Source organism: Crinia signifera, chromosome 4 (assembly GCF_055691185.1).
Source record: "Crinia signifera chromosome 4, ASM5569118v1, whole genome shotgun sequence".
Classification (NCBI taxonomy): domain Eukaryota; kingdom Metazoa; phylum Chordata; class Amphibia; order Anura; family Myobatrachidae; genus Crinia; species Crinia signifera.
This window is the reverse complement of record NC_139220.1, coordinates 78,277,666-78,305,064: the sequence shown is the minus strand read 5'-3', so window position 1 is coordinate 78,305,064 and position 27,399 is coordinate 78,277,666. Positions and strand designations below refer to the sequence as shown.

Here is a 27,399-nt window from a genome sequence, read left to right as displayed (position 1 = left end):
TGCCTAAAAACTAACACATGCATTTTTTTTATTTATCAAAATGGAATAACATTAAGAAATTGGTAGCTGGGACGTCGTACACACTTCTACCACCTTAACACTAGCACCTCCAATTATCTGCATCACAGAGTAAGTCACAAAATTCAGAGACAGGATGACTCTCAGGTTGTCCCATGAGTGTTGAGGGGCAATCCAGCAGCTAAAGGAGTGCTGAGCATACCTAGACAGTGATGAAAAATGGCAATGTGGAATGTGGATATGCATATTTTACATGCATGTGCTTTCTGTGTGTGCACATAATACCTGTAAGAGGCAGGGCCGGATTTGTCACTAGGCCCGTGAGGCACGGGCCTAGGGGCGGCACATGTTAAGGGCGGCAGCCGGCAGGGACGTTTTTACAGGGGGGGACAAGCTGTGCATCATCCCACAGCAGCAGCATCCCGCCGGTCTACAGCACCTTGGTGTCAGCGGACTGCTGTGCTGTTTGCTCCTGGGGCTATGGCCGCTGCTGCCGCCTGGGTGTCTCAGCCCTCACCCTGCCCACAGGTGACTGCTGTGGAGGAGGAGGAGTGCTGTGACCTGGACAAGTGGAAGAGGTAACTCCGGGGAGCAGCCCTCTTGAACTCCCTCCACTCTATTTTAAAAATTCCAAAAGGGTCCTCCCTCCCTCCGGGTCCAGAGGGCGGCCCTGGTAAGAGGGTAAATATACTTGTTACATGCATGTGCTTTCTGTGTGTGCAAATAATACCTGTAAAAGGGTAAATATACTTGAACCACTGATCAAGTCAACCTCACACATTTCATCATGGACATCTTTATCTTCTGTTTCTGCCAATGTATGTAATTTCTTTGTGCCATGACCCCCTCAATGTAGTATAACACCATGCAATTTGTCAGCACATTCTAAAACTATAAATTATAATAATTAAAATAGTGAAAAATGGAGAGTACAAAGTACAAAGTACAAAGAAATATTGCATGATAATCTGGCACAATATTTGCTAAAAACATGCATCCATCAGCAGTATAATGGTTCCAAACACAAAGCAAATGATCACTCTGGTACAATTTTAAAACTTAGTTGCAGTAATAATGGCACACATAATCAAGGAACAATAATGATCTCTCTAAAAGCAACAGAAAATATTAATATACAGTCTTTAAATATTTTACCATTTCATTTTCTACAAAACTATTTTTTTCGCAACGTAAGCCAATACCACATAAATGTGTTTTTGAGATTCTGCCCTTTGAAATGCAAATATCGCCATGAACTACATTTCAGAGTATAATTTGTCTCTAAGTACAATGAGAAATGTGTTTGTATATCTATAATAAAGACTTTGAAAGTCATTGGTATAGCAAAAAACAACAACCCTGATCTAGTTTTGAAACATTTGTATCAATATATGGTACTTATATGTTAGTTGGGCGCCCACTAAGCTATTTGCATAGTTTTCCACGTCCCCTTGCCGACTTTCTCGGCTCCTGATTGGCCACTAGGCGGCCAATAGAATCATTTGAAGGAGAGGCGCGGAAGATGAAACATCTGCGTCTCTCCTCAGTCCGATGCGGGTACCAGCCGGAATAGTCCGGTGTTTGTTATTTTCTGAAGACCGGGGCTATGTCAGACAGAAGAGGACGTGATCTTCGCCGGAGGACCTTGGTGGGTTGGATTTCCTTCCACAGGTACCCCTATGGATTTCTTCAGACCCTGGACCCCAGACTCTGCAGCTCTGGTGGCCCCGGACCCCGGACCAGCCCCGGACCCAGTAACCAAGGCCCCGGACTCTGCAGCCACGGACCCAGGAACCAAGGCACCGGACCCTGGAGCCCCAGACCCCGGACCATGGAGCACTGGACCCCAGACCCTGGACCATGGAGGCCCGGACCCAGGAGCACCGGACCCCAGACCCAGGGACCTACCGACAGGATCAAGATAGGTAAGAATCAGTATATGTGGGCTTTGGATGTATTAAAGTTTTATTTTTCATGTGTCAGTGTGTGTTTATTTTACTATTTTTAATACTGTGGAACTACAAGTACCAGCGGGCTCTTTATTGCCCGGCATGCTGGGACTTGTGGTTCTCCAAGTCCCAGCTTGTGTGGGAGGCTTGCTGGGACTCATAGTTCCACAGTATTAAACAATAGTAGGCTGACTGGTCATAGGGATGAATGCTTTGGCCGGTGGAACTTGTATAAAAGGTCTCCCCCCGGCTGTGTCATTACCCTGCTGGCTGGTTTGGCCTGGGGCTGGTTCTTAAAATACGAGGGACATCTAGTCATTTTGACCCCTGTATTTTGGGAACCAGCCCCGGACCTGGAGCCTGGTTTAAAAAAATTGGGGAACCCCTATCTGCCGGGTTTCCGGATTATTTATTACCAGCCCCGGCTCTTTCAGCCTGGTGCTGGTTACAACTTTGGGGGGGACCCCACGTGTTTTTTTTTTATTTATTTTATTTTACTATTTTTAGAACATTGCAGCCTGCACGGATCTGACTGATCCGTGCAGACTGGCTATACGAATTCGTATTAGGGGCGTATACACGGCCGGCTAATACGAATCATTACTCCATCGGATAATACGAATAAGTCAAATACGTCTGATTAGTAAATTATCCTCCGGAATACGAATGAAAATACAACTACAACAGTCATATACATTCGTATTAAGAATATGAATACGATTTTTTTTGTATTCATATTCTTAGTAAATTTCCCCCTCCATGTCCATTTAAACCTGACATGGGTACATGTGAAGTTGGAAAGCAAGCTATCATTAAGCAACAGATTAATTTATGGTTTGTACACATATACTAGGTATACAAGCAATTTCACTTAACCCTTTGAGTGCCAACATCTCTGTGAGAGATGTGCAGAATATCTGGTAAAAATGCCAGCGTTACTCACATTTGTTATTCAAATTCAAATAAATTGTGTATAAAAATATTACATTTCCAATATAAGGTAAACAGTTAATTAAGATTAATAAAACTTTGCTTGGCAATTTTCACAACTATTTTGACAAACTCACTTGAACTCAAAAGGGTTAAAGGCACATGTAGTACGATTTTATTGTCTCTTGATCCTTCAGTTTTTTGTTGCCTCTGTGGTATTAAAGTTATTATATATGTCATACACACATCAACACATTTGAGACTTCCAATGACTTCCAATGCATATTATTTATTTGCAATTAACAGATATATTACCATGGTTAGTAGGAAAATACTGGGCAAACTATTTATCTAATTTATGTAAAATTAATGAGATCATGTAGATTATACTTTCCTCTTAATATTCAAGTTACAGGTTGAGTATCCCTTATTCAATATGCTCAGGTCAGAAGAAATTTGGATAATGAATGTTATGTATTTCAGAATATTTTTATATTTCAATGATGTATCTTGAGGTATGTTGCATTTATGTTGTACAAACACATCAAACGCATGAAATACACACAAATACATTTTATTTGTGCATAAAACAAGGTTTCAACACATGAAACAAAGTTGTGAACAATCTCAAATAGTGAATTTGAATACCAAGCAATAATTTTCTTGCACATATTTAGAGCCAGTTACATATCATGTAGTACCAGTTACGAATGTCCCCAGTAGTGACAGTTACATATAATGTCCCAAGTAGTGCCGTTACAGATGTCCCCAATCGTTTTTTTGCAAGAATTTTTTTCTAACTTTCTGGAATTTACGTTTTTTTTGAATAATTTAGATAACGGATGTTAGGATAGAGGATACTCAACCTGTATATACATTTGTTTTAGTGTTCATTCTTGTACAGACTTTTAATATTTAACAAATGTTTAGATGCATTTGTAATGCTAAACATTTTATATGGAAACTGTGACACATTTAGGCATTGCGGTCAACTTGGAAAACAATTAGCTTCTGAACTGGATGCATCTTGAGATACGGTACTGTATATTGAATTCAACATGGACTTGTAAGTATACTTTTTATATACTTTTTCCTTTTGTTTCAAGCACAAATACATTCATCTTTTTATGGTGCCTAGACACAGTGGTGTCACCAGATGGGAACGTGTGTGTACAAGTTGCGGGGTGCCGGCTCTTCTGCAGTGTCAGGAGATGGATTCTGCAGTGTGATATTCTCCTGCAGCACTTAGCTCCTGTTACATAGGAAGAGCTGAAACTACAGGCAGCCCAGTCACTGGGGGCAACCAGCATCTCCAGGGATGCTGGGCGCACCCCCCAAAGTGATCTAATAAGGGTTCAAATGAAGCCATGCCTCCTTTATAGTAGGCCACACACATTTTTCAGCCAGGCACACATCCAGCACATGATAGAGATTGGGATGTAACCAGACCCAGTGACATCTTTGCCTAAACAGTGTAATTATTTTGATCCCTTCTTGCCTTTTTCACTGTTGGCTTGTGCATGTTTTTTTTTGTTTCATTAAAACATTACATAAAGAAAACTATTTTAATTTTTTTTTAAGAAACGTCTGTTGCTTACTGATTTACAATTTACCAACATCTAGTGTACAGTTCAGTAGCAGTGGACTAAAAAGACGTAGCCACCAACATGTACAGATGTGAAACCAAGTGACATTCGTGTTATTACTATGCCATGCCCATTTGTGACTATGTTGTCAAAAGTTACCAATCAGAATTGATTTTTTTTTTAAACACATTTTTTTACTGAATTACAAAGTAGTCATCAGTTTTACTAGAATCATATAACACAGAAATTTATAAAATTAATGAAATACTGTAGTTAGGAAAGGTCACAGGAACAATGCACGGAACCAAACCACTGGTTTAGTGCTTGTTATCTATTCTTCAGAATTGTCTAAAACATTTAATTCTGTAGTCTTAATAATTTTGTACTTTAGATTTAACCAATAGATAATATTTTCTACTGACAGGTGTCAGTGATATCATCATGTTACACTTAATAAGTAATTTGTGAAGCTTCATTGTAGCAGAGTCTGCATTTCAGTTTTGGAAATCTGTCATGTAGAAATATTCACACTAGGTCTAGCTCGAACTTCAATCGAACCAACCTGGTTTAATGATCTCAATCTTTCGTTCAAACAAATCTCAAATATATTACCATTCAGTGGTGTGTATTTTATAACTACTTAACTGCTACCCCAAATTTGAAGTCCCAGTTCCCGATACATATTCACAGCTTAAAGATATAAGAGTCTGAAATTTTGCCTTCTGTACTGTATGTGCCTGTTTGATTATCTTTAAAGTATTAAAATTCCAGCAGAGTGCTATACATTGTTCAAGTTCGCATGGAAAATGTGAAAAATGTTTAGCAATATAACTTTTTAGGCTGTAAAAATGTTTGAATCCCCATAAAATTTGTCTAACCTATTTTCGTTACTCAAATTTAGTTTCAAATATTGTAGCGTATCTAAAATTTGAGAATTTTTTTTTACATTTTTTAACTAGTTTTAAACCACTTTGAAACTATTTCGAGCACCTCTATAGATAGCTGAATAGATTTCTGAAGCACACAGGATTTCATTGTTTGTAAAAAGTAGCCCTATACATAATTTTTGTACCAGAGGTACAAAATAACAATAAAAGGCATTGAAAGGACAACAAAAAATAAAGTTAAAGTTAGAGTATACAATGCTGCCAAACTGGTTCTAAATTATTTTTTCATCTTCCTAATAGTCTTTCTTTTATTATTTTATGCAATGTCCCCAAGTACAGATATACATCATACTGTATGAATATTCAAACCAAAAAAAGGTACATGCAGTGTGTATAATAATACACAAACATCAAACACAACATAAGCAGGCCAAACTGTATGGGGATAAGTAAATATATTTCAGAAGTTTTAAAAATATGAATCAGTGTGATTATCATTGTAATCTTTTAACATATTTCAAACAAAAAGTTTGATTAAATTTAAAATTGAATACTTGACATATTATGTAATATATTTTGAGATACAGATATCAGTGCTTATTTGCACATTTCTCCCAAGGACACTTTGGTCTAGGCTTAAATGAATGATGAGTAGTTGCACAATCTCAATGGACTCACGTTATAACAAAGGTTGTTCATTTTGTACATCATTGTTTCCTCTGTGCCATACAAATGATTTTTAATCGTTTTGTAATGCCCTGATACAATTTAATCATATGAAATATACTTCATTAGATTAATCATTTCCTTATCGTTTAATAGAACAAGGTGATTAATCGCTAATTCAGGGGATTTGCTGAATTTGGGCATTACATACTCATTGAAATAGAGAACACAGGAAAGTTATTTTTCTTTTGGCCGATTAATCTCATGATATTAATTAAATAAAATCATGTAAAGTCCCCCTGTGTTTTCATAAGCACTGAATCTCAAGTGATTTATTGCACAGGAATTTAAAATATCCTGTGCAGCCCTAGCCTAATATGTTAAAAAGGAGAATTCAGCAATAAATACTCTTTAGTTGTATTTTATTGCAATTAGCTTTGGCTCATCTGTGTTCTCCATTTGCTCAATAAAAAATCTAAATGCTTTTTCACAGGTACATTAACTTTTTACATATAAAACCAACACGTTTAATAAATAATATCTTATACTCAAGTGTTTTATTGGAAAGTTAATCAGGTTTGTAATAGCATGTTGTCTAAGATACTGTACGTGAGAGGATAATTAATTCTTCTAAAGAACATTATTCAATTATATTTTAATTTGAGATAAATCTGTATTTGGAAAGCAGGCCTACCGTTCTCTTCATCTGATTTATTTTCATTGTCAGAGTCAGTCAGTGTTAGTGCCGAGTTTTCACGACTTGAAAGACCAGAGCTTCTCCGAGATTTTACACTTCTCCCCCACAATTGTATTGCATGTTCTGGAGACATTCCTCCCTCTGTCTCTGAGTCAATATCGGATCCAGCACTCAGGGCGTAGGCTTGGTGAAGTATTCCAATACTCGAGCAGTAGCCACCTTGATGTGGAGAGGGCTCACATATACCTAGTTCAGCCAGAGTAAAGTTAGCTCCTGGAAGAAATATAAAAGTGGGGAATAGATATAATACAGATTAAATGGAGATGATGAATAAAATATCCACACTATATAAGCAATAAGAAAGTATATTTATGAGATGTACTGTATATGTAGGAATAAATGTGTTATTAATTAACCTATTTATTTTGAAAGTGGCATGCGCTACTGTGCAGACTCAATGTTAGTCCTCCTCAAGGGAAACTCCATTCCCTCTCCTGAGATAGGCACTAAGGCTAGTACTAATCATGTGTGGAGACATCTTGGGACTGTGTGAGACCTGTTATTATAAAGACACTTTTCCAGCATCTTAAACTGCTTCTATACCAGAGGCAGAACTATGGAACCACTGAGGATTAAGGGGCCCACTGATGCCCAAACAAGCAATTAGTTATCCCCCGGCCCTCCCACAGACCATTTTGAGCAATGTTAAATGAATGGCCCAGTGCAGGGAGCAGTGCGGGCCCACTGCCTGAGGGACCTGTCCCTTATATTAGAGCGGCAGAGATGACCTTGGGTTCTGGACTGATAACAGAGTCCACCGATGAGCACTGATGATCACAGCAATATACTGCCTTTAATAACTAGACAGTTCACCATTTCTTCTGATTTACTTTTGCTTTAATTTAGGTAGCTCAAAACTGGTGTAATTAGCACTTTCAGAGTATGTCTGACCAAGTGTCAAACTAAGGAAATCCAGGAGGCCTGTCAACGACAGAGCAGGGGCCACTGTGTTCCTGCCACCACCAAGATACATGTCCCCTGTTATGGCACATTTTGTTGTACCCATCACCCACTGTCTTCCCCTGTCACCCACTCTTTCTAAATGTCACACTCTGCCATTCCCTGCCTTACACTGTAACCCTTTTCCTCTCTCTGTTACCCATCTGCCATGTTACATATTGTGAACTTGGGCTTGGATGAAAAACGGGGGGGTTAATTATATCTTTGCACTTGGGAACACAACCCACAAGTTCCATCATTGACTGCTACCCAGTATCTACATATACACATTGGCTGGGGGGTGTAACACCCCAGCCTGCTCAAGCTATACTCCATCTACTAGTTTATGTCCTGGCACTAACTCCACTTTACATAACTGTACTATGTTTCTGTGTACAGAACATATATTAAAACCTCAAGCCTGTACTCAACTTATTTACAACAGTTATTTATAAAAATAATAGACACTGCCATGTCCAGTTATACAAATGACATTAATAAATCCAAAGCCATGCCTCAATATTTAACAAAGGAAACATACAAAAGTTTCTGAGGGGTTAATCCAATTAGGTGTGAGTTTTTTTTCATGAATCTTGCATACTTTTCACGTATGCTCGAACCTGAGAATTCTCCAAACTATTCTATTAAAAATGCCTATTTATAATACTCACAGCTAAAGGATGCACATTTTCTACCATATGTGTTATGGAGAAGTGCATGAAAGAGTAGGGAAACCTTCTTAGACCTCAGAAAAGTGACAAATTGGAGTGGGCAAAAGGAAAATAATAGTCCCTTTTAAAAGGTAGCAAATGGCTGATTTAAAAAAAAAATAAGTAAAAGAATGTCAAATGCTTTCATTTTATGAGGAATGAAAAATCTAAAGAAAAAAGTTGATTTTGGTGTAAGGCAATGTATTTTTTTTACTCCACAAAAAATTACAATGTAATTATTGGACTAATTAAGCTAATTGGAAACTTCCAAATGCCCTATTAGTCATTCTGCATGCTGTCCCAATGATGTTACCTTAAAATAAGTATTTTCCCTGTCATCTCTCACAGTCAATCAGGTGCAAACTTAAAAATGCAAATCTAATTGGATTGAAAAATTAATTTGCAATGCGAATTTGAGAAAATGGCAATACGCAACTCACACCTAATTGGATTGACCCCTTAGAGCAGTGATTCCCAAACTGGTTGCTGCAGCACTTAGGGGTGCCTCGGGACACTTGTGGGGATGCCGTGGGTTGGCAGTCCAGGACCAATTAAAATTATTTATGGTCAATATAATAGGCAAAACCACTATTCGTGACTTCCAATCCTAATATATGTGGACATAAAGAAGCACATCATATCCACCACATAGCTGACCATGATATTTCACAATTGACTTAATTTAACTCTATGAGTGCAAGCATCTCTCTGAGAGATGTTCAAAATATCCACTAAAAGGTCAACGTCGCTCACATGTTTAATATCAATTAAAATAGAAAATGTGTGAAAAAATATATTTTCTATAGAAGGTAAACATTACACGTCATTTTGATGAATAAAAATGTTTGCTTCAGCAATTTTTACATCTATTTTGACAAATTGGCTTGGCTCTCAAAGGATTAATATATAAGTTTTACTTAAGTAGCTATACTGGATAGAGTGTACAGTAGGTATCAGTTTGTCTTTAATTGTTTCTGGGTAGTCTCTTTATTGCAATATTGAATATTTACATTAATATGTTATATAAAGTTTACATGCCGTGATCTCACTAACCTTTACAGCACAAACGTTCTCAATTTTATTATTGAATATTGAAGCATACTGTATTTTTCAATAGGTTATGGTGCCAAACATGGCATAGGAAGAATATAAGCAATTTTACAGTGACATTTTCAATAAGTGAGTAATACAACATTATATTCAAATAGAGTAAAGAAAAAAAGGAAAATGAAAAGAAAAAAACAACTGACAGCTCAGAGCTTAAACTAATAGAGGTTAAACTAAATAATGACAGCTATCAGTTATGTCAATTGAAAGATGATATACTGCTATATAGAGATATATTACTGGAGATTATTACAAAGAACCACAAGTTTATTTGTGGAAAGTAACCAGATGATTCAGAGAAGATAAAGAAAACATTAAACTGTTTTTCCTGAGGAAGCTATAACAAGTGTGAGTTAGCTAAGGAAAACACACGCTGAGAATATAAAGGGAAATACTCTGGTCAATGGATGAAGACATAAAGTGTTCCCCCATGATAGCCATATTCCATATTTCTGTGCATGCTGACACATTCAGTCAACTGATTAATACAATGGGATCAAGCTCTGAAGTGGAATTTTCACTAGGCATTGTGAAGAAGAGGTAAGAAGATAGACAACTGCATTGCAAGAAAATAATACATGGCGACATAGAAATGTAAATTGGACAAGACATTAAAGCTGCAGATATAAAAGTCACTCAATAAGAAAACAAAGCATGTTGCACATGCCAGTAAAAGGGGCATTGGAAAAAAATATTGTGACATCTGGACATTTGAACAACAGAGAAAATGTCCAAAAGTGTCCAATCCGGAAGCTAAACCACACTCAGGCCCTTATTCTGATCGGTGCGGATATTCCCGAATTCTTTCGGTGCGGCCCGCACGCATCGCTGTGCGGCAGCGTGCGGCCATCGTCCGTAGAAACGCCCACGTGTCCTCCGCATTCGGACGGACTCACTCTGTAAGAACAGGGCGTGTGTACGGACGACATATAAACCATGCGTGTGCGGGGGAAATACTCCGATTCTGCACGGTCTGACCGCGTATGCACGGCCTTCCCGCGTCAGAACGGACGCGAACCAGCCACTACGCACAGATGCGGTGTACTTCCGCATACAACAAGCCTACTGTTATCAGAGTTCCCACATAGATCACATGACACACTTATGCAATTAGCAAACCACTTTGAGAACAGATTGTTGCTCCTGGTCATCTGTTATTTAGCTAATTGATCCTTAAACACTTACAAGCACTATACATTAACCCTAACATTCCCTATGGGGATAAAAATGTTATCTACCCTTTTGCTGTGTACATATCTAAACATCCACATGTTTGTGTGTTAAAAGCTTTTTATACTTTTAATGTTAAAGACTAAAATAACACACAGACAACTTCTTAAACAAGTGCAAACTTTTATTCAAAATTACAAATTATTAACTTAATAAAAAAAAAAAAAAAAGGACCCCTATCACTGGTCCAGCAGCAGGACACAGAGGTCCTCCACATGGGCCGTCATCCGCCTCAGGTCCTCTCTCAACCTCATGAGAGCCCCTCTCACTCCCTGGGGTGGCTCCTGGTAATCTGTGTGCATGAGAAAGGGGGTACAACATTAATTATGCTACTCACGTACACCTTGTACAGTCAATCCTAAGTACCTACACCACAGGTCTTCAACCTGTGGCCCTCCAGATGTTGTGGAACTACATGTCCCAGCATGCCCTGAGGTTTTTTGGCATGCTCTTATAGGAACAAATGTGGCAATGCATGTTGGAACATGTAGTTTCACAACATCTGGAGGGCCAAAGGTTGAAGACCCATGACCTACACCATGCAAAATCATACATACCAAAAAAACCTTATCCACTCTTGTATGTTATGTCATCAAATATATGATCATGATGCTGCCACCACACCCACACACTTGTGTGACATATACATTTCACAATCTATATATCAAAAACACAACCACACTTGAGGATCACTCACACTTGTCCTGGCCAAAGACTCCTCACTCAACTCAAAACATACACCCACTACAACATGCCACATTGACCCATACATATATACCTGCATGTTACTGCTTACTAGCTCAACTGCATGATAGCTAGATAGATAGATAGATAGAATACATAGAATAGATAGAATAGATAGAATAGATACCACAGGAAAATGCTCGGCTACTTCCTCTGCCCATTACTTCATGATTCCTTGTCACATTTGACACATAGGTGAAAGGGCAGAACTAATCCGCTTCCATCCAACTATCAATTTCGAAGCTCAATCCATCATACATAATACCTTACAAAAATACATGACAACAACACGGGCACACTGGCTAGAGGGGGGCCATGCAAACTGCCCACATGGGACTCCAGTATAAATCAGGCCTGGCCATATTCCATTGAATTGTTTTTGTTGCTTCTATACAAAGAGCATCCATAAATTAACACTCATCACCTACATGAGCATCCAGATTGCACGTTAGCAGCATGGGCCTATAAGACCAAAGTGTGTCTGTTGTTTTCCATTTTTTGGGACTACTCTTTACTATATTATAGGCAAATTGAATCAGCTGTGCAACATAACAACCTGTACCTAACTCACTAATGAAGCATTATGTCTACTTACCCCTGGCAGGCAGCTCGACCAGGTCGTCCTCCTCCACATTGGGAGGTGGTGGAACATCCTCCAGGGGTAGGGGCACCTCCTCCTCCTCCACTTCCACCTCCTGCCCGACCTCCTGTGCCTCCTCTGTATCCTCCTCTGTCACATAGCTCTGGTCCTGTGACTCCTCCTCAATGGCCCCCGCTTGTCTGGGCTCCTCAATGGCCATCTCCTCATTGGCCACCTCCTCTGTGGCCTCCGCACTGGCCACCTCCTCTGTGGCGTCCGCACTGGCCACCTCCTGGGCCTCCTGACGGGCCTGTCTTGCTCTCTCCCGTGCTGTGGGTTAAACATACAAAATGTGTGAGTGTCATTTCACATAGAAATAAGTCTAACAAGAACATCTCATAACCACAATATATATGTGTTATATATCACACATATAGTATATGGCTTTTCTATGTCATAAACTCCCAATTGACCTCATGTAATATTAATATTAAATAATGTTAAAATGCAAACACTCAATGGGCTAGATGCACTAGCCTTCAAAAGTGATACAATGTAGAGTGTTAAATACGCAGCCAATCACATCCTTCCTGTCATGTCACAGACTGTAGTTGTAAAAGGCCAGGTAGGAGCTGATTGGCTGCCTGTTTGTTCATCTCCATTTTAAAAATTGTGAAGCAGACCAAATCCTGGCCTCTGTCAATTATATGTATTTGCACAAAATACTTACAGCGTTGCAGACGCCGCCTCAGAGCCTGCAGACGCTCCGGCTCCCGCCTCCGCAGGTCGGACCATCGCCTCTCCAGTTGGGCGATGGTCCTCCGCACATGAGTGCGGGCGAATATGCGGCGCCGGGCCGCAACATATGCCCGGCGCTTGTCGCGATTGGTAATGAAGGGGCCTGCCTGCCCCAGTCTGCGCTCCATAACTCCCACCAGCGCCAGTAGCTCCGCAGTGGAGAAGGGTTCTGCACGCTGGTAGGAAGCCTATTTAGGAGTGGCACTAATCAAACTATCATGTGCTGTCATTGGTTGTTTCGAGTGATATTTGGTATTAACTTTATTGTTCATTTTTACACTAACAGCGTGTATGCGCCCGAACATCCGGCTAACCCATTGCATCGCACCCCCATCCTAAACACACAGTCTAAACTAAGATGTAAACACATTATATATAATCTATAACATTCACCAAACATGGGTATAAGCACCAGGTGAAATAGTCTGCATCACTAGACACTAACACCTAACTCCACAAGGTAGTAAACAGGTATTTTATAATGAAAGCTATGCAACAGAAACATAGCAAATAGTGGCAGACCTTTTCCAAAAATTTGCCCATGCTGCCATGTGTACAATTACCTTCTACTGGCCCCTAATACAGAGGTGGAATGAAAAGTAGCTAGCATACAGCCTGAATTTGGAGTGCTTTCACATGTGATTTGGATGCTAGCACTGATTACTTGTGGCTAAGTGGTGGACTGGATTGACATATGGAATGGGTAGTGTCAGTTGTACTACATAGCAAACAAGTGCACAGTACAGAAGTACATTCAAATATACATGTCATGTCTGACCTCAGTTGTATTTGGTCATTGGTGTTGGAATCTGCATTTAGCAAATAAATCAGACTTACTGAGTTTGCCAGGTTTTTTGGGAATATTTTTCCACACCAAGGGGCGGCCCGTATGCGCCGCACGGTTGACGCTGGCGTACGGGACGCGGCCGTACGGAACGCAGCTTGCAGCTGATTAACGCCAATTACAGAAATAGTATTTAAAGTGGTCCTAGAAAGGCAAACACTTGTTGCAAACATGCCAGGCTCAGACTCAGAGGAAGAGCAGGTGGTGCAGAATCTGTTGGCCCGCATGGAGGCCAACACCACCTATGTACCCCTCAACCCAGAGGACCGAGCTGGCCCATCAACAGCAGGCCAATCAGCAGCTGAGCCATCCTCGGCAGAATCATTGGGAACACAGTAGGTGGCTTCCCAACAGAGTAGCCAGCCCAGCACTTCAGGTACAGCAACCGGTGGCCGTGCCCGTGCCCGTGGCCGCAGTGGGGCAACACGGGAACCCACAACACGAAACATGGCATATGAACCGCGGGAGCTTGACATCCTGGTGACCCGGGCACGTGATTTAATTGAGTGTCCAGCGGTGAAGTTGACACACACAAGGAGATGGAAGATCTGGGAGGGGATAACGGCGGAGATTAATGCAGTGGCTCCACAAGTTCGTCAGGCAGAGCACGTTAAGAAGAGGCAAGTACATGTGTCTAAAATTTGAGTAGGACAAGTCCAGTAATGTTTACATTCAATATTAGATGGAGTTGGCCAATGGGTGTTCACGTTGCTTGGACGCACAGACATGTAGGCCATGACATTGAATTGATAGTTATTGGAGGGTGACTGTTTTTGTATCTTCTAAGGATTGGTTTGAAAAAAGAATATAATGTAAGTTTGGTGTCAGTAGGCACATGTTGTATTATGTTTCAGATTGCAATGGGTACTACAGCAAACATGAGGAGTTACATGTATTAATATGTACACTTTGATTGCAGGTGGCACGACTTCAAAGGCAACCTCAAGAAGAAATTGACCGACCGGTGGCAACACAGCCAGACCTCTGGGGCTGGCCCCATGCCATCCAAGCTGAAGCTCACCCCCCTGGAAGAGATGGCCCAGTGCTGTATAGCAGTGGAGGAGGTCCGGGGGGTGAGCACTATAGACAGCGAGTCCCCAGCGGAAGTGATGGCTTCTACTCTAGAAGGTAATTATTTGCCAGGCCATAAGTAGATGTTTAACATTTTGCATGGAATGTGTGGTAATTTCAATTTTCTTGTTCAACAGCATCGCCACCGCTTGGTCAAGATTCTCTTGAGGAGGTTGTGGAGTCTGTGCCACCTGGCCCCAGTAGCAGGCCCGTGCAGCAGCCGCCGGGATTGTCTGCGGCTGAATTGTCCATGTGGGGCCGTGTGCTGGATAGTATTGTGCAGCAGGGAGAGTCGGCATTCGAGCGGGTGCGTAGGGCCGAGGAGGTGCTGCAGGGTTTGACCACCAGCCAGCAGAGTATTGCTGAGAGCCTGCAGGCTATGAGTGCCAGCCAGCAAGCTATGGCTGGCAGCCAACAAGCTATTGCTGGTAGCCTGCAGGTGCTGGCTGATCAAGCCCTGCGGCAAAACGACCTCCTCCTCCGCCATAATGAACTTATGGTGGAGCTAGTTAACAGCAATAGGGCCCTAATGTCACCCGCTTCGGGTGCATTACCATCCTCATCACTCCCTGCTGCCAGAGGGGGAAGAAGATCCACCCCCTCCCCAGCACGTGCTCCACATGAGCCACCATCGGACTCTGGCCGTGGACGAGGCCGAAGAGCTGCTGCACGTGGCAAGGAGCCTGCCAGGGGCAAACGTGCTCGCAAATGAACTTGTGTCCCCATTAATCTCCTCCGTTATGTCTTCCCAAATCTTCCATTGAGCTGTGTGTGTCAGCATCCTGTGTCCAAATCCGTGCCCAGGGTCACCACTTTTGCCCGCGGTTCAAATGTCATGTTTGGTTCCTCTGTTGCCCTGTTTCAGTGTGCTGTACTTGAAGTGTTGGTGCTGTACTTTTGTTGTGAAGCCACCTGATGTGTTCCCAATGATTCTGCTGTGGCTATTTATTCTTTATTATTTTATTTGGTCCTGGTATGGTACCATTTGTTTTGTTATGTATTTTCATTTTTTGCCTAAGTTTGTTTAATAAATGTTATTTTGGCCCCACAAATGTCTGTATTAATTTAGACATGCAGAAGTGGCATGTGTATTAGTATTAATATTATTATGTTGTGTGCATTATTTGCAATGTTAAAGTGTGTGACAAGTGCAGCATGTAATGTTCCCTTTAAGCTGCAATGCTTCCAATTGTAGCAGTGAGAAGCGTGTAATTAACAAGTAATGGGTAAAGTATGTGATTGTATTGGGTTCAGGTGACATTGGTTGAGGTGCGTCCGTCCTGATTAGGCGTTCCGATTGCCTAGCGCATGACCGAGTGGTGTCCGCAAAGCAAAAGTAACCTTTTGGACACCGCACATTTCTTCCCTTTTTGTTCGCGTGCATTCGGCGTGCTGGCCGAATGCACGCCTACCAATATATGTGTACTCCCCCGTGTCCGCCCATGTTTCCGCCCAGTTTAGCCCACTTTGAAACTACGCCCCTGTGTCATTCCGCATGACGCCCATAACACACCCCTATTGCCCGAATGTATGCGGTGCACAGTTCTGTACGGGATTAGTGAGAACATGTACGGAGACCATGCGTGGCACATGCGCGTCGCGTTCTCCACGCATGCGCAGACGGCTAAAAAACGCCATCCGAAAGAATTCGGAAAAGTCCGCACCGATCAGAATAAGGGCCTCACTCCGGAATGGCCTAAGTAATGAAGCAATAATTCGCATTATGGGGTCAATTCTACATATTATCTTCTAGAAGTATAGTGGCTGAAAGACACCAATTTCTAATACATGAAAAAATACCTTATGACCACTCAAACTCATATTCGGTGGTTTGTGTTTCGATATGAAGTTATTCACACCATAAGCTGGATGTAATTACACCCGAGGTGGCCAGAGGTGCAGATTCTTGGCTGATTCCGGATGTTGAGTGGAAAACATTTACATGCCAAAACCATGCCTTGTAAATGATTGCTGCTTTAAAAAGAATAGCCAGAGTTTGTCAGGGAACCCGCTCCAATGGCCAACTTGTGCTTCATTACATCTGGCCCCATGAGTCAACATATACATAGTTGTTTTTTATTTAGATCACTATTAAAAATACTGTATACAGCCAGAAGCCAATAAGAAGAATAAATATGGGAAAATGACAATGCCCAACCTGGATTTTGACTTGGAAAGTTGGTTGTTTTGGTGTGCCTATTGATGAAATTAACTGCAGATGCTCAGACCACATGAGAGGGGAGCATATGGAGCACACTGAAATAGTTTGGCAGTCTCAATGGAGTGGCCCTTTTATGAGCAATTCAATAAAAATTTTGGAAACTCAGAATTATCAGAACCTCTAGCTCTTTCATATTCAATTAGTGCTGCAAAACAGGCTGCATCTCCGGCAAACAGCCATTATGTGACATACCAGACACTTTTTGAGGATTCATTGACAGAATAGATTCTTCCTTCCCTGAAGAACTGATTACTACATCATGCGAGAGCCCAGAGAAACCCTCAGGGGTTGCACAGTCCCAGCACAAATAAGAAGTCCAAGTTCCATAAGTAGCTTTACCTCTCTTTACTTCTTACTTGCTTACTACCTATTGCACGCTCGACTAAATGCCCCCATACACTAGGGTGATTCACATTGTGGTGATCAATCGCATGAAAAGCACCCAAAATGCATGTGATTGACAGCAGGTCCAATGCAATGTGTGGTCCTGTATGCATTGCACCAGAGCCTGCGAGTTTCACCCGCTGCAGAAACAATCTGTTGGATTGGTGCTGAGCCAGGCAGGCTTAGCTAGGATTGCATATGATATAATGTATTCAAAAGGATCCAAGCAGCTCAAGGGCAGATTGCGGGTGACTTCTTTGATGAAAGAAGTCACCCTAGTGTACGCCATATTTAAGGAGGGTTTTATTATCATTAAAAAATACTATTCTGAAAACCATATCTGTTGTAGCATAAAGCCTAGTGTGCAGGAGAGAGAAAGCTAATATCACATATATTTTATTTATGTTCTATATGTTAAGGTGTGCTAATGTATTTTTTTCTAGTTTACAACGTTACTGCAAAGAAAAAGAATGTGTCAAAAGATGAACTTGCCCCATGACCATCTCAGAAAAATAGATGGCACAATGCAAGTACAAGGCCTGAAAATAAACAAGTATTGTAAAAGGTAATATCTATGCAAGAGTGCATGCATGGTGGGGTAGCTACATACTACATACAGAGGCTTTGCCCCCCCCCCAAAGTTCCAGATGATATTAAAAAAAAAAACGAATAACCCACACATTCTACCAGGAATGACCCACACATTCTACCAGGAATGACCCACACATTCTACCTAAAAATTAACCACACATTCTACCCTGGAATGACACAGAAATTCTACCCAGGAATGATCCACACATTCTACCCAGTTGTATGGCACTGTATTTGTTGGGACACCCCTGTATGTGGATAATAATCACATAATACATGCAATTATGCAAGGAATATAAGACATATGCAGTGGTTAATGGAAATAGTGGCTCCAGAAAACAGAATAAAACTAACTTTCCCTTTCATCCTTTCTATTGTGCATCCTGTCCAAGAGAGGAAAGCTGCGCATCAACGGGTTCTTCAGATGCAGACAATGTCCAGTCCACCATATGACACCGAACACTACACACTGCTCATTCACCTTAATAAAGTATATGGTCATCACAGAGGCCCAATAAGATGTCTGTTTGTTACTAGCTGCCTTCTGTCTAGATCACACACCATCTGGACCATTTCTGGTGCTCTCCAGTTCTCTTTGGGTCTCCTCTACAACTACCTAGCCATCTCACTTTGTAGTGTACCTTCTTTACCCTCAGCCATCACATGCAAGCATTATTACAGGCATCGCTTATAATTAACCCTTTGAGTGCCAATGTTGCGGTGAGCGATATTCAAAATATCTGCTAAAAATGCCAGCGTTGCTCACAGTGACTGTTCTTTTAGTATAAATATATACAAATGCAGCCAAGTCAATTAATTGAAGCTTAGTTAAATATTGGACCCACCAAAAGAACAGTTGCTGTGAGCGAAATTTTTAGCGGATATCTTGAGGATCTCTCACAGCAATGTTGGCACTTAAAGGGTTAAGCACTTATACTGTTCAGTTGAAAATAATCACAAATACAAAGTTTGTATGTCACTTAGCTAGAGTATTACATTTTACATTATTAGTACAAAATGTCTTGAAATACCTTTAAAATTATTTTAGCAGTGGGTAGCCCTAACATCCCAAAAGTACGGCCCAGAATCATCTTTTTATTCAGCATTTTACCATAAACTACAAAATCCTGAAATTGAAATTGGTTATTGTAAAATGTAATATCTGTACTGACAAGATTGTCCCATATAATACAAATATACATATCATCATTTTGACTTTATTAGTAAAGTGGGTAGAAGATTATCTGTATTATAGAACATGAATAATGTATTCATATGCAAAGAGATTCACTTAGTAAATTCAGTATTTCACTAAGATATATACTATTTAAAGATTAAATTGAATATCTTTGTATGCCGCATCACTTAAATATTTTGTAACAGATTCACTATTCATTCATTTTTAAATTAAATTGATACAATATGTTCATTCTAAGTGGCAGTAACATTCACACCTGAGGTGTAATAATGCTATGACTATCAATAGAAATGAAACAGAACTAAAATAAATGTAATTAGTACATATTTAAATATACAGTGACACTTCTAGTACAGTAGTTGTCAAGTGTGACATGTGGCATCCTGTCAGAATCCAAATTCATACTTTAATTTGACTTTCACTTTAAGAAATAAAAATGGAATGAACTAAATAAAGATGCTATTATTGTCTTTATACGTCATTTTCTATAGAACTGCCATACATTCCCTCAATTTAAAAAAAAGATATCATAAGTATTGGATTTAATGTTAGCCATTTCAAAATGTTCTTGACCGTATTACATTTTCATCCATTGTGGACATTTGTTGAACAGTTGTCCAAGAAAACTCATGAAAATATAGTGGCCAATACTGATGCGGGTATACTGATGTACAGTGTTTAAAAATTGCAGTAGCTCCATGTACACATGACCATATTTAGCACCCAAATGAATCTATGCAAGTGGCAATTATTTGTGGTACATGCTGGCGTGTCAATAAGAGCCACCACAATTTTTAAGTTCCAGCATTTGTTTTATGTTGACTTGTAGGTTTTGATAGTCTTCTGTGGCTTCATCACTTATTTCTACATGCACCTCTATGAGAGCAACAGAAATTGCCAATGTAAGTTGTGATCTTCGGTTCCAAAACCCAATCAATGGGAAACTACTAAATAATTAACTGTTATCATGAATGCATTTAGAAATATTTAAGAAACAATTGCAGTCAACAGACACCTCCATCTTATTATACTGTATCAGAATATGTGTGCGTTACATAAATAACTGGTAATAAATAATAATAATAAAAATTTAGGGTACTTGTTTCCTAGCAGGGTGCCCAGATTTCTTACGTACGCAAACATAGTGAAATCGCATCGCATGGTATGTTTTTACCATGCGATGTGTGTGATGCGAAGCAATATTTGATTGTACAAACACCCATGCCATGTGATGAGTGCTTACAATGAGTTGTGATGGGTGCTTACAATGAGATGTGATGCTATGTGATGTGTGCATAGTATGTGATGTGATGGGTGCTTACAATTGTAAGCACCTGCACCTACACCATTGTACGCCATTGTTGTTAGGAGAAGGGGACCCCTGCCGGACCCTAACTCCGTTGCCTCAGACAGGAGTCGGCAGCTGTGTGCAGAGCTAGGCTTCGCCTGGGCCCGTCTCGGCTGGGGAGCGAGTTAGGCCCGCTCCGCTCCGCTACAGGCAGGTCTTAAGGGTGGACAACACCTGCTGCCGAGGCCAGGAGAGCGCAAGGGGATAACCTAACTAACCCTGAGATGGCAAGGGACCCTAATCCCACTGAGAACAATGGCTCAACTACGGGCGTAACAATACGCAAAGGTGTACCATAAATCCAAAGCAAGTGTAACAATACACAGAGGTGTCTCAGTATAACCAAAAGCACAGTAAAGGAGGTTTGGGAGAATACCCCACTTATCTGTGCGCAGCAGGACAGGTCAGCTGGAACCAAGGAAGGACAGGAGACTGCACACCGACACCGGAATGGCTGGATACTGGATACAGACACTGGGAACAATCTGGAAGCTGCACATGGACACAAGGATGGGCTGGATACTGGATGCGGACTCAGGAACAAGCTGGAAGCTGCACACGGACACACAGATGGGCTAGATACTGGATGCGGACACTTGGAACAAACTGGAAGCTGCACATGGACACACAGATGGGCTAGATACTGGATGCGGACACTAGGAACAAACTGGAAGCTGCACATGGACACAAGGATGGGCTGGATACTGGATGCGGACTCAGGAACAAGCTGGAAGCTGCACACGGACACACAGATGGGCTAGATACTGGATGCGGACACTTGGAACAAACTGGAAGCTGCACATGGACACACAGATGGGCTAGATACTGGATGCGGACACTAGGAACAAACTGGAAGCTGCACATGGACACGAGGATAGGCTGGATACTGGACACGGACTCAGGAACAGGATGGGAGCACAGGAACACTTCTAGCAAAGACTGAAGCTATAACCGGCAGGAAGTAATAGATGAGGAAGGTTTATATAGTGAACACCAGGAAGTGATCAACACACATAGCCTGCAGGTGAGCATAGCAAGCTAGCAGTTAATGAGAACACCTGAGCCCTAATCACACACCCACACAGACAGAGTGAGCTGCAATGGCCCAGGCTGACCACCGGAGGTCACCAACGAGCAAATACCAACACAGACAGGAAAATACACAGGGAGCCAACACACAGGGGAATGCGTGAATCTGCGCATAACACCGATCCGCTGGAGGCGGATCGTAACAATTGTTTAGCGTCAACCCCAGTATCCACGCCACCCCAAAGCGTGGCGAGCGCAGCGAGCCCTGCGAGAGGTGGCGGAACGCGTCCTTCGACCTTTTCATACCCCCACTATCCACGTCGGCGTGGAGTCGATTTTAGAAAGTGTGGCGAGCGCAGTGAGCCACCGAGCCCGAAGCCTGGTGAGCACAGTGAGCCCCGCGAGGGGATGCGGTATACATGTAAAGTTATCTGCTTCCCCTTGTGGGGCTTGCTGCACTCGGCATGCTTCGGGCTCGGGGGCTCACTGCGCTCACCACACTATCTAAAATCAACTCCACGCCGACGTGGATAGTGGGGGTAAAAAGGTCGGAGGACACATTCCGCCGCCGATCTCCACGCTTCGGGGTGGCATGGATACTGGGGTTGACGCTAAACAATGGCGTAGGTTACAATTGTAAGCACCCATCACATACTATGCACACATCACATCTCATTGTAAGCACCCATCACATCTCATTGTAAGCACTCATCACATCTCATGGCATGTACAATCAAATATTGCATCCCATCGCATTTGGTGCCATGCGATCCTATGAAATATTTCATTGTATAAGCACTCCTGTGCAGTTAACATGGACATCGCATCGCACAGCACTATAGATGGTACGCGATGCGATGCGTTTTTCCTACACAGAATAGCGCACTAAGCTATTTGCTTAGTGGGCGCCCTGCTAGGAAACAAGTACCAAATTTAGGAAAAGCCACACACAATATGAATACAATATTTAGATGTCTGACTAAGCTTATTGCAACAACAGTATCTGTAATTACATTGTAATATTACAGTATCCCTTATGCAAATATCCATTATCCAAATTATTCAAAAAACCATACATTTTAGAAAGTGAAATAAAATAATGAATAAAGTATATTTGTGTGCATTTCATGTGTTTGTACAACATAAATGCAAGATATCTCAAAATACGGAATAATCCATTATCCAAAATGATTCTGGTCCTGAGCATTTTGGAGAAGGGATACTCAACCTGTAGTAGTGCTTCTGTTCAGGGGTGCTCAAACTATTTTTCTCTGGGCCCCGTCAGACAATAAAAATCATTACAGGACACCAGCAAGTTACTACTGAATGGCTGCCACATGTGTGGTCAGTGAAGTGAAATGATCGCTATTGTGACAGGGAGGCAGTGGGTAATGGGAGAGGGGGGGGGGGGTCGGATGGAAAAGGGTGACGGGGATGGAAGAGGGAAGCAGTGGGTGTTTACATATGAGTTATAACTGTTCCCCCTCCAAAGACACATTAGCCTGAGGATCAGCAACATAGAGTCGTGACCCCATGCTGAGGTCAGGACCCACAGTTTGAGAACCGCTGCTGTAGAGTTTGTATGATTTAAATCACTGATGGTGAACAAGTAGCTGACACCATCCAGTTGACCAAGCAACCAGTCCATCTCCAACCAACATCACCCCACCTGGATCGATCATCTATGGCAGTGGTAGCCAACCCTAGCCCTCGAGAGCTACCAACAGTTCACATTTCCAGACAACCTAGCTGCTGCACAGCTGCACTCATTAATCACTGACACATTTTAAAAGATACACAGATGGAGCTAATTAGCTCACTTGTGATTCTGTGAGGAGACCTGCAAAACATGCACTGTTGGTAGCTCTCGAGGACTAGGGTTGGCTACCCCAGATCTATGGGATATCTGCCTTGTTCCTAACAAACATCCAGTAAAAGGAGGAAATTGTTCTAGTGGGAAGCTTGAGCCCTTGAAATTATAGGGCAAAGGACTTCAGAGTCGTCTCAATTGGACACAATATCTACCAGGATGGTACTATGATTACACTTGTCAACTTTATGAATATAACGGATACAATATCCCTGTGATATAATTTTTATCATCGTTATTGACTTTCTGTTTTATGATTCACCCATTGCGGTTTCATAACCATTAATCATTTTATTGTGTTTTATATTGTAATAAATTGTATAATTTTTGAGAACCGTATCTTACTCTATTATTGGATCAGCCAGCGCTGGCACACCTTCTTTTATTTGTTTGAATGTTGACCTTGCCCATGTCGACCTAATGCTTGTGTCGACCTAATGACCTGTCTACACCCATTTTGACCTTGACCCATGTCGACCTTGCTGCCTGTCGACCTAGAGGTGTCAACCCAATGTTTGTCGACCCTATGACCGTATCCTTTTATCACTATTTTAGGATCATGTTCCCGGCTTCATTTGAGCAGAAGCAGGATACCCATGCAAGCACAAGGTTACCAATACAAATACACAGTTAGTGCCCTGGTCAAAATGAAATACTGTACATAGCCTCCCATTTAGCAACCGTGCCACCACACATGTTAATGAGTAATTAGCAACTACTTGGCATCAAGTTGGGATGTACAGTACATGTTAAAAATATGAATAAATAAACTATGAACTATTGATGTTCAAACAGGCTCTGAGGTGGAGTAACAAGATATTTTACAGCTAAAGTTGACAACATAGTTGCAAGCAAAAAAAAATATTGATTTTATCCTATTAAGCCATTTTCATATAAACCTTTGCTCTATCTGTATAAAAAAAGGCTTTACAAATAAATGTAAGTATAATTACAGTTTTTGGCTCCATAATATAAATGAAGATCAGAAGATTGCCTTGCCGTTCACTTTGTGGATAATGAAAAATTTAAAATTAGTGTTTGATGCGGTTTGTGGGTTATTTACATTGCTACAAACGCTATGAAAGTATTTTCATCAAGTAAATAATGCCTCGTTTTGTTATTCATTGATTTTTATGTTCATGCTGCTTAAATACTGTTGTTGTAAATAAACAAATGACCATACAGGATAGGCATTATGGTGGAACAAGGGATACATTTAAGATTGTGCATGTTTTCCAGCAGAACTGATTAAATTGATCATTTATATTTTTAAATTGCAAAAAATCTTTGTATTTCTGCCACAAAAGCAACATGGATAGCCCCATACTAAGCACTACATAACGGTATGTTGGTATGTGCATTATATTTATACCTTGCACCAATTGTGAGTTAGCAGGACTCATGCTGAAGGACATTGACGACTACCTTAGCTATGCTATATGTTTCACTTAGCACAATAACTTATCAAGGCAGCTGCATTATGGAGAATTATGTAGAGGTCTGAGAATATCCGTTAAGAAGATAAAAATGTCAATAGCAGCAAGAAAGGCATGTAGGAGAATGGATATGCATATTTAAACATTATATGGATGTAACTAAAGCTCAGGAGAGATGTTTTAAAAGATATATATGTAAAACAAGGTTGTGCGGAGATAATAACCATAAAATGAGACATATGGCATAAACATTTCAATGATATGTGACCACATAGAAGATGGTTCAAATAGAGTGGTGTAGTATACGCAAATGTAAATAAGGATTGCAAAAAAACAGAAGGGGATAAAGATTGATTGATTTTTTTCAGATGCCTCACTTAGTCATTTATTTTAAATGATAATGTCACTTATGATATATATGAATAATAACAGAATAAAGCTGAAGAATGCACAGACAAACTTCTACTCCAAGGCAAAATAAAATACAGTAAAGGCCGTTAGTATATTTCAAAATGTATCAGCAGTATATGGGCCTGATGCACTAAGCTTCAAAAGTGATAAAACAGAGAGTGAAAAACAGCCAGCCAATCAGCTCCTGCCTGCCATGTCACAGACTGTTTGAAAAATGTCAGGCAGGAGCTGATTGGTTGGTTGTTTATCACTCTATATTTTATCACTGTTGAAGCTTAGTGCATCTGACCCTATAAGATTAGTTATATGACAAAGGCACAAACTATTACATATAAATAATGGTATGTCAATTTAAAAAAAAAAAAAAAAAAAAAAAAAAAAAAACAGACAGTGCTACTGGGATGTATACAACAGTTAATGCTGACTAGTATATGAATAGATCAGCATTAACCCATTTCTACAGTACCTGTAACATGATACTATTTAGGAACACTGAATAAACTGCTTTTAGACTTCTTATAGACAGTTAATGTCAGTATACTGTACAGGTATCTCTAGCACAGACCACAAGTTTATGTTACAAAGGAAGCCTGGGTTATAACATGTAAGTGGGAATGATTTAAAACTTAAAATGATGAATTAAATAAAAATCTCACCCATCCACAATACATTAAAATAACTAAATATTATATAATATTTATCATAATCATATACAGTAATAACACTATGGTAGAAACCAAGGCTGATATGTATTTGGGATCTAATAGAGATGGCTGAGGTCTGTTTGCTAGTAAAAAATGCATCAACCTAAAGGTAATGTCTGGTCAGTGAAGGTGGTTAAGGACATAATTTCATAATTAGCATCATTAAAGTGAGAGACAGTTAAGTGGTCACACCCAGCTTGCCAGGAGGTCTATTGCTAACTTAAAAGCCCTTACATTATATGGACAAGGATGATGTCTGCAAACCTTGGTAGGTAAACAAGTGCTTTCATATTTTTTACGACTGACTTTACCCCTTGATATACAATTACCTTCAGTGATTGAATTGGAAATTTTAAAGTGGGGGGTATGGAAAAGTGAATGTGTGCGCTTTGTCGCATGCTCGGTAAAAAAGGGGGCGTGGCCTCTTAAAAGGGGGTGTGGCAACTTAAAAGGGGGCGTGTTGTTGAGTTTAATGTGCCACGCCATATACCGCATTTACATTATGCAACACAATAATAGACACCCTTATACTTGCCCCTTAAACATTACGCCACATAGAAAGAGCCAAAATTCAAATGGAATGAGCCAAAAATCACATTATACCACCCATAAGGAGCAAAACAGGAACCCTCTGTGTATGCGCACCTTTATGCCAAAACGAAAGTCACATCCTGTTACCCGGACTGAGACAAAATTCAATCCTGTACCCGGACTGAGACAAAATTCACATCCTGGTACCTGGACTGAGCCAAAATTCACATCAGGCCACACTGAAAGAGCAAAAATTCACATCATGCCACCCAGATTACCACCAAAATTCATGTCATGCCACCTGGATTGAGGAAAAATTAATTTTTTGCCATAAGGTTCAGCCAAACCTTACATAATGTCACAAAGATTGAGCCAAAATTCGGGGACTGAGGGACAGGGACTGCGGGGAGGCAAGGACACAGGCATGCATGGACATAGGCATAGACAGACAGGGACAGGACACAGAGGGGCACACAGGGACAAGGGCACAGATGGGCAGGGAAAGAGACACATGGGCAGGGACAGAGGCACATATGGACAGGGTCACACAAGGGCAGGGACAGAGGAACACATTATTATTAGTATTATTATTTGTCTCTAAAATACTAGAACGGCTGGTTTACAGGCATCTCACCAGTTACCTGTCTGACCACTCCATCCTTGATCCCCTTCAATCTGGCTTTTGCCCACTTCACTCCACTGAGACTGCCCTAGTGAAAGTCACCAATGACCTGCTGTCAGCCAAATCCAAGGGTCACTTCTCCCTGCTTATCCTTTTGGACCTATTTGCTGCCTTTGACACTGTGGATCACCCTCTCCTCCTCCACACACTCCAAAACATTGGCCTCTCTGGCAGGGTC

The 27,399-nt window shown here is 40.9% G+C and overlaps 2 protein-coding genes across 11 annotated transcripts in view; one reads left to right on the top strand and one right to left on the bottom strand.

Moving 5' to 3' along the window:
* TENM2 (teneurin transmembrane protein 2) overlaps window positions 1–27,399 on the bottom strand; it is a 2,252,147-nt gene that overhangs the window by 1,548,321 nt on the left and 676,427 nt on the right. For all 10 annotated transcript variants that reach the window (XM_083181867.1, XM_083181872.1, XM_083181875.1 and 7 more), the window contains one exon: window positions 6,731–7,006. In XM_083181867.1, coding sequence (XP_083037993.1) covers window positions 6,731–7,006 — 276 coding nt within the window. The remainder of the gene's footprint in view (window positions 1–6,730; window positions 7,007–27,399) is intronic.
* Window positions 14,625–16,292, top strand: LOC146072346 (uncharacterized). The gene is made up of 2 exons (XM_083179628.1): window positions 14,625–14,873; window positions 14,954–16,292. Exons 1-2 carry the CDS (start codon window positions 14,744–14,746, stop codon window positions 15,526–15,528), a joined length of 705 nt encoding a protein of 234 aa, XP_083035754.1. The 5' UTR covers window positions 14,625–14,743; the 3' UTR covers window positions 15,529–16,292.

What these genes read in the sequence shown, in the direction of transcription:
- LOC146072346 (XM_083179628.1), top strand. Translation starts at nt 14,744, where the DNA reads ATGCCATCCAAGCTGAAGCTCACCCCCCTGGAAGAGATGGCCCAGTGC. An exon ending in GATGGCTTCTACTCTAGAAG is followed by an intron (nt 14,874 to 14,953) that starts GTAATTATTTGC and finishes CTTGTTCAACAG; the next exon opens with CATCGCCACCGCTTGGTCAA.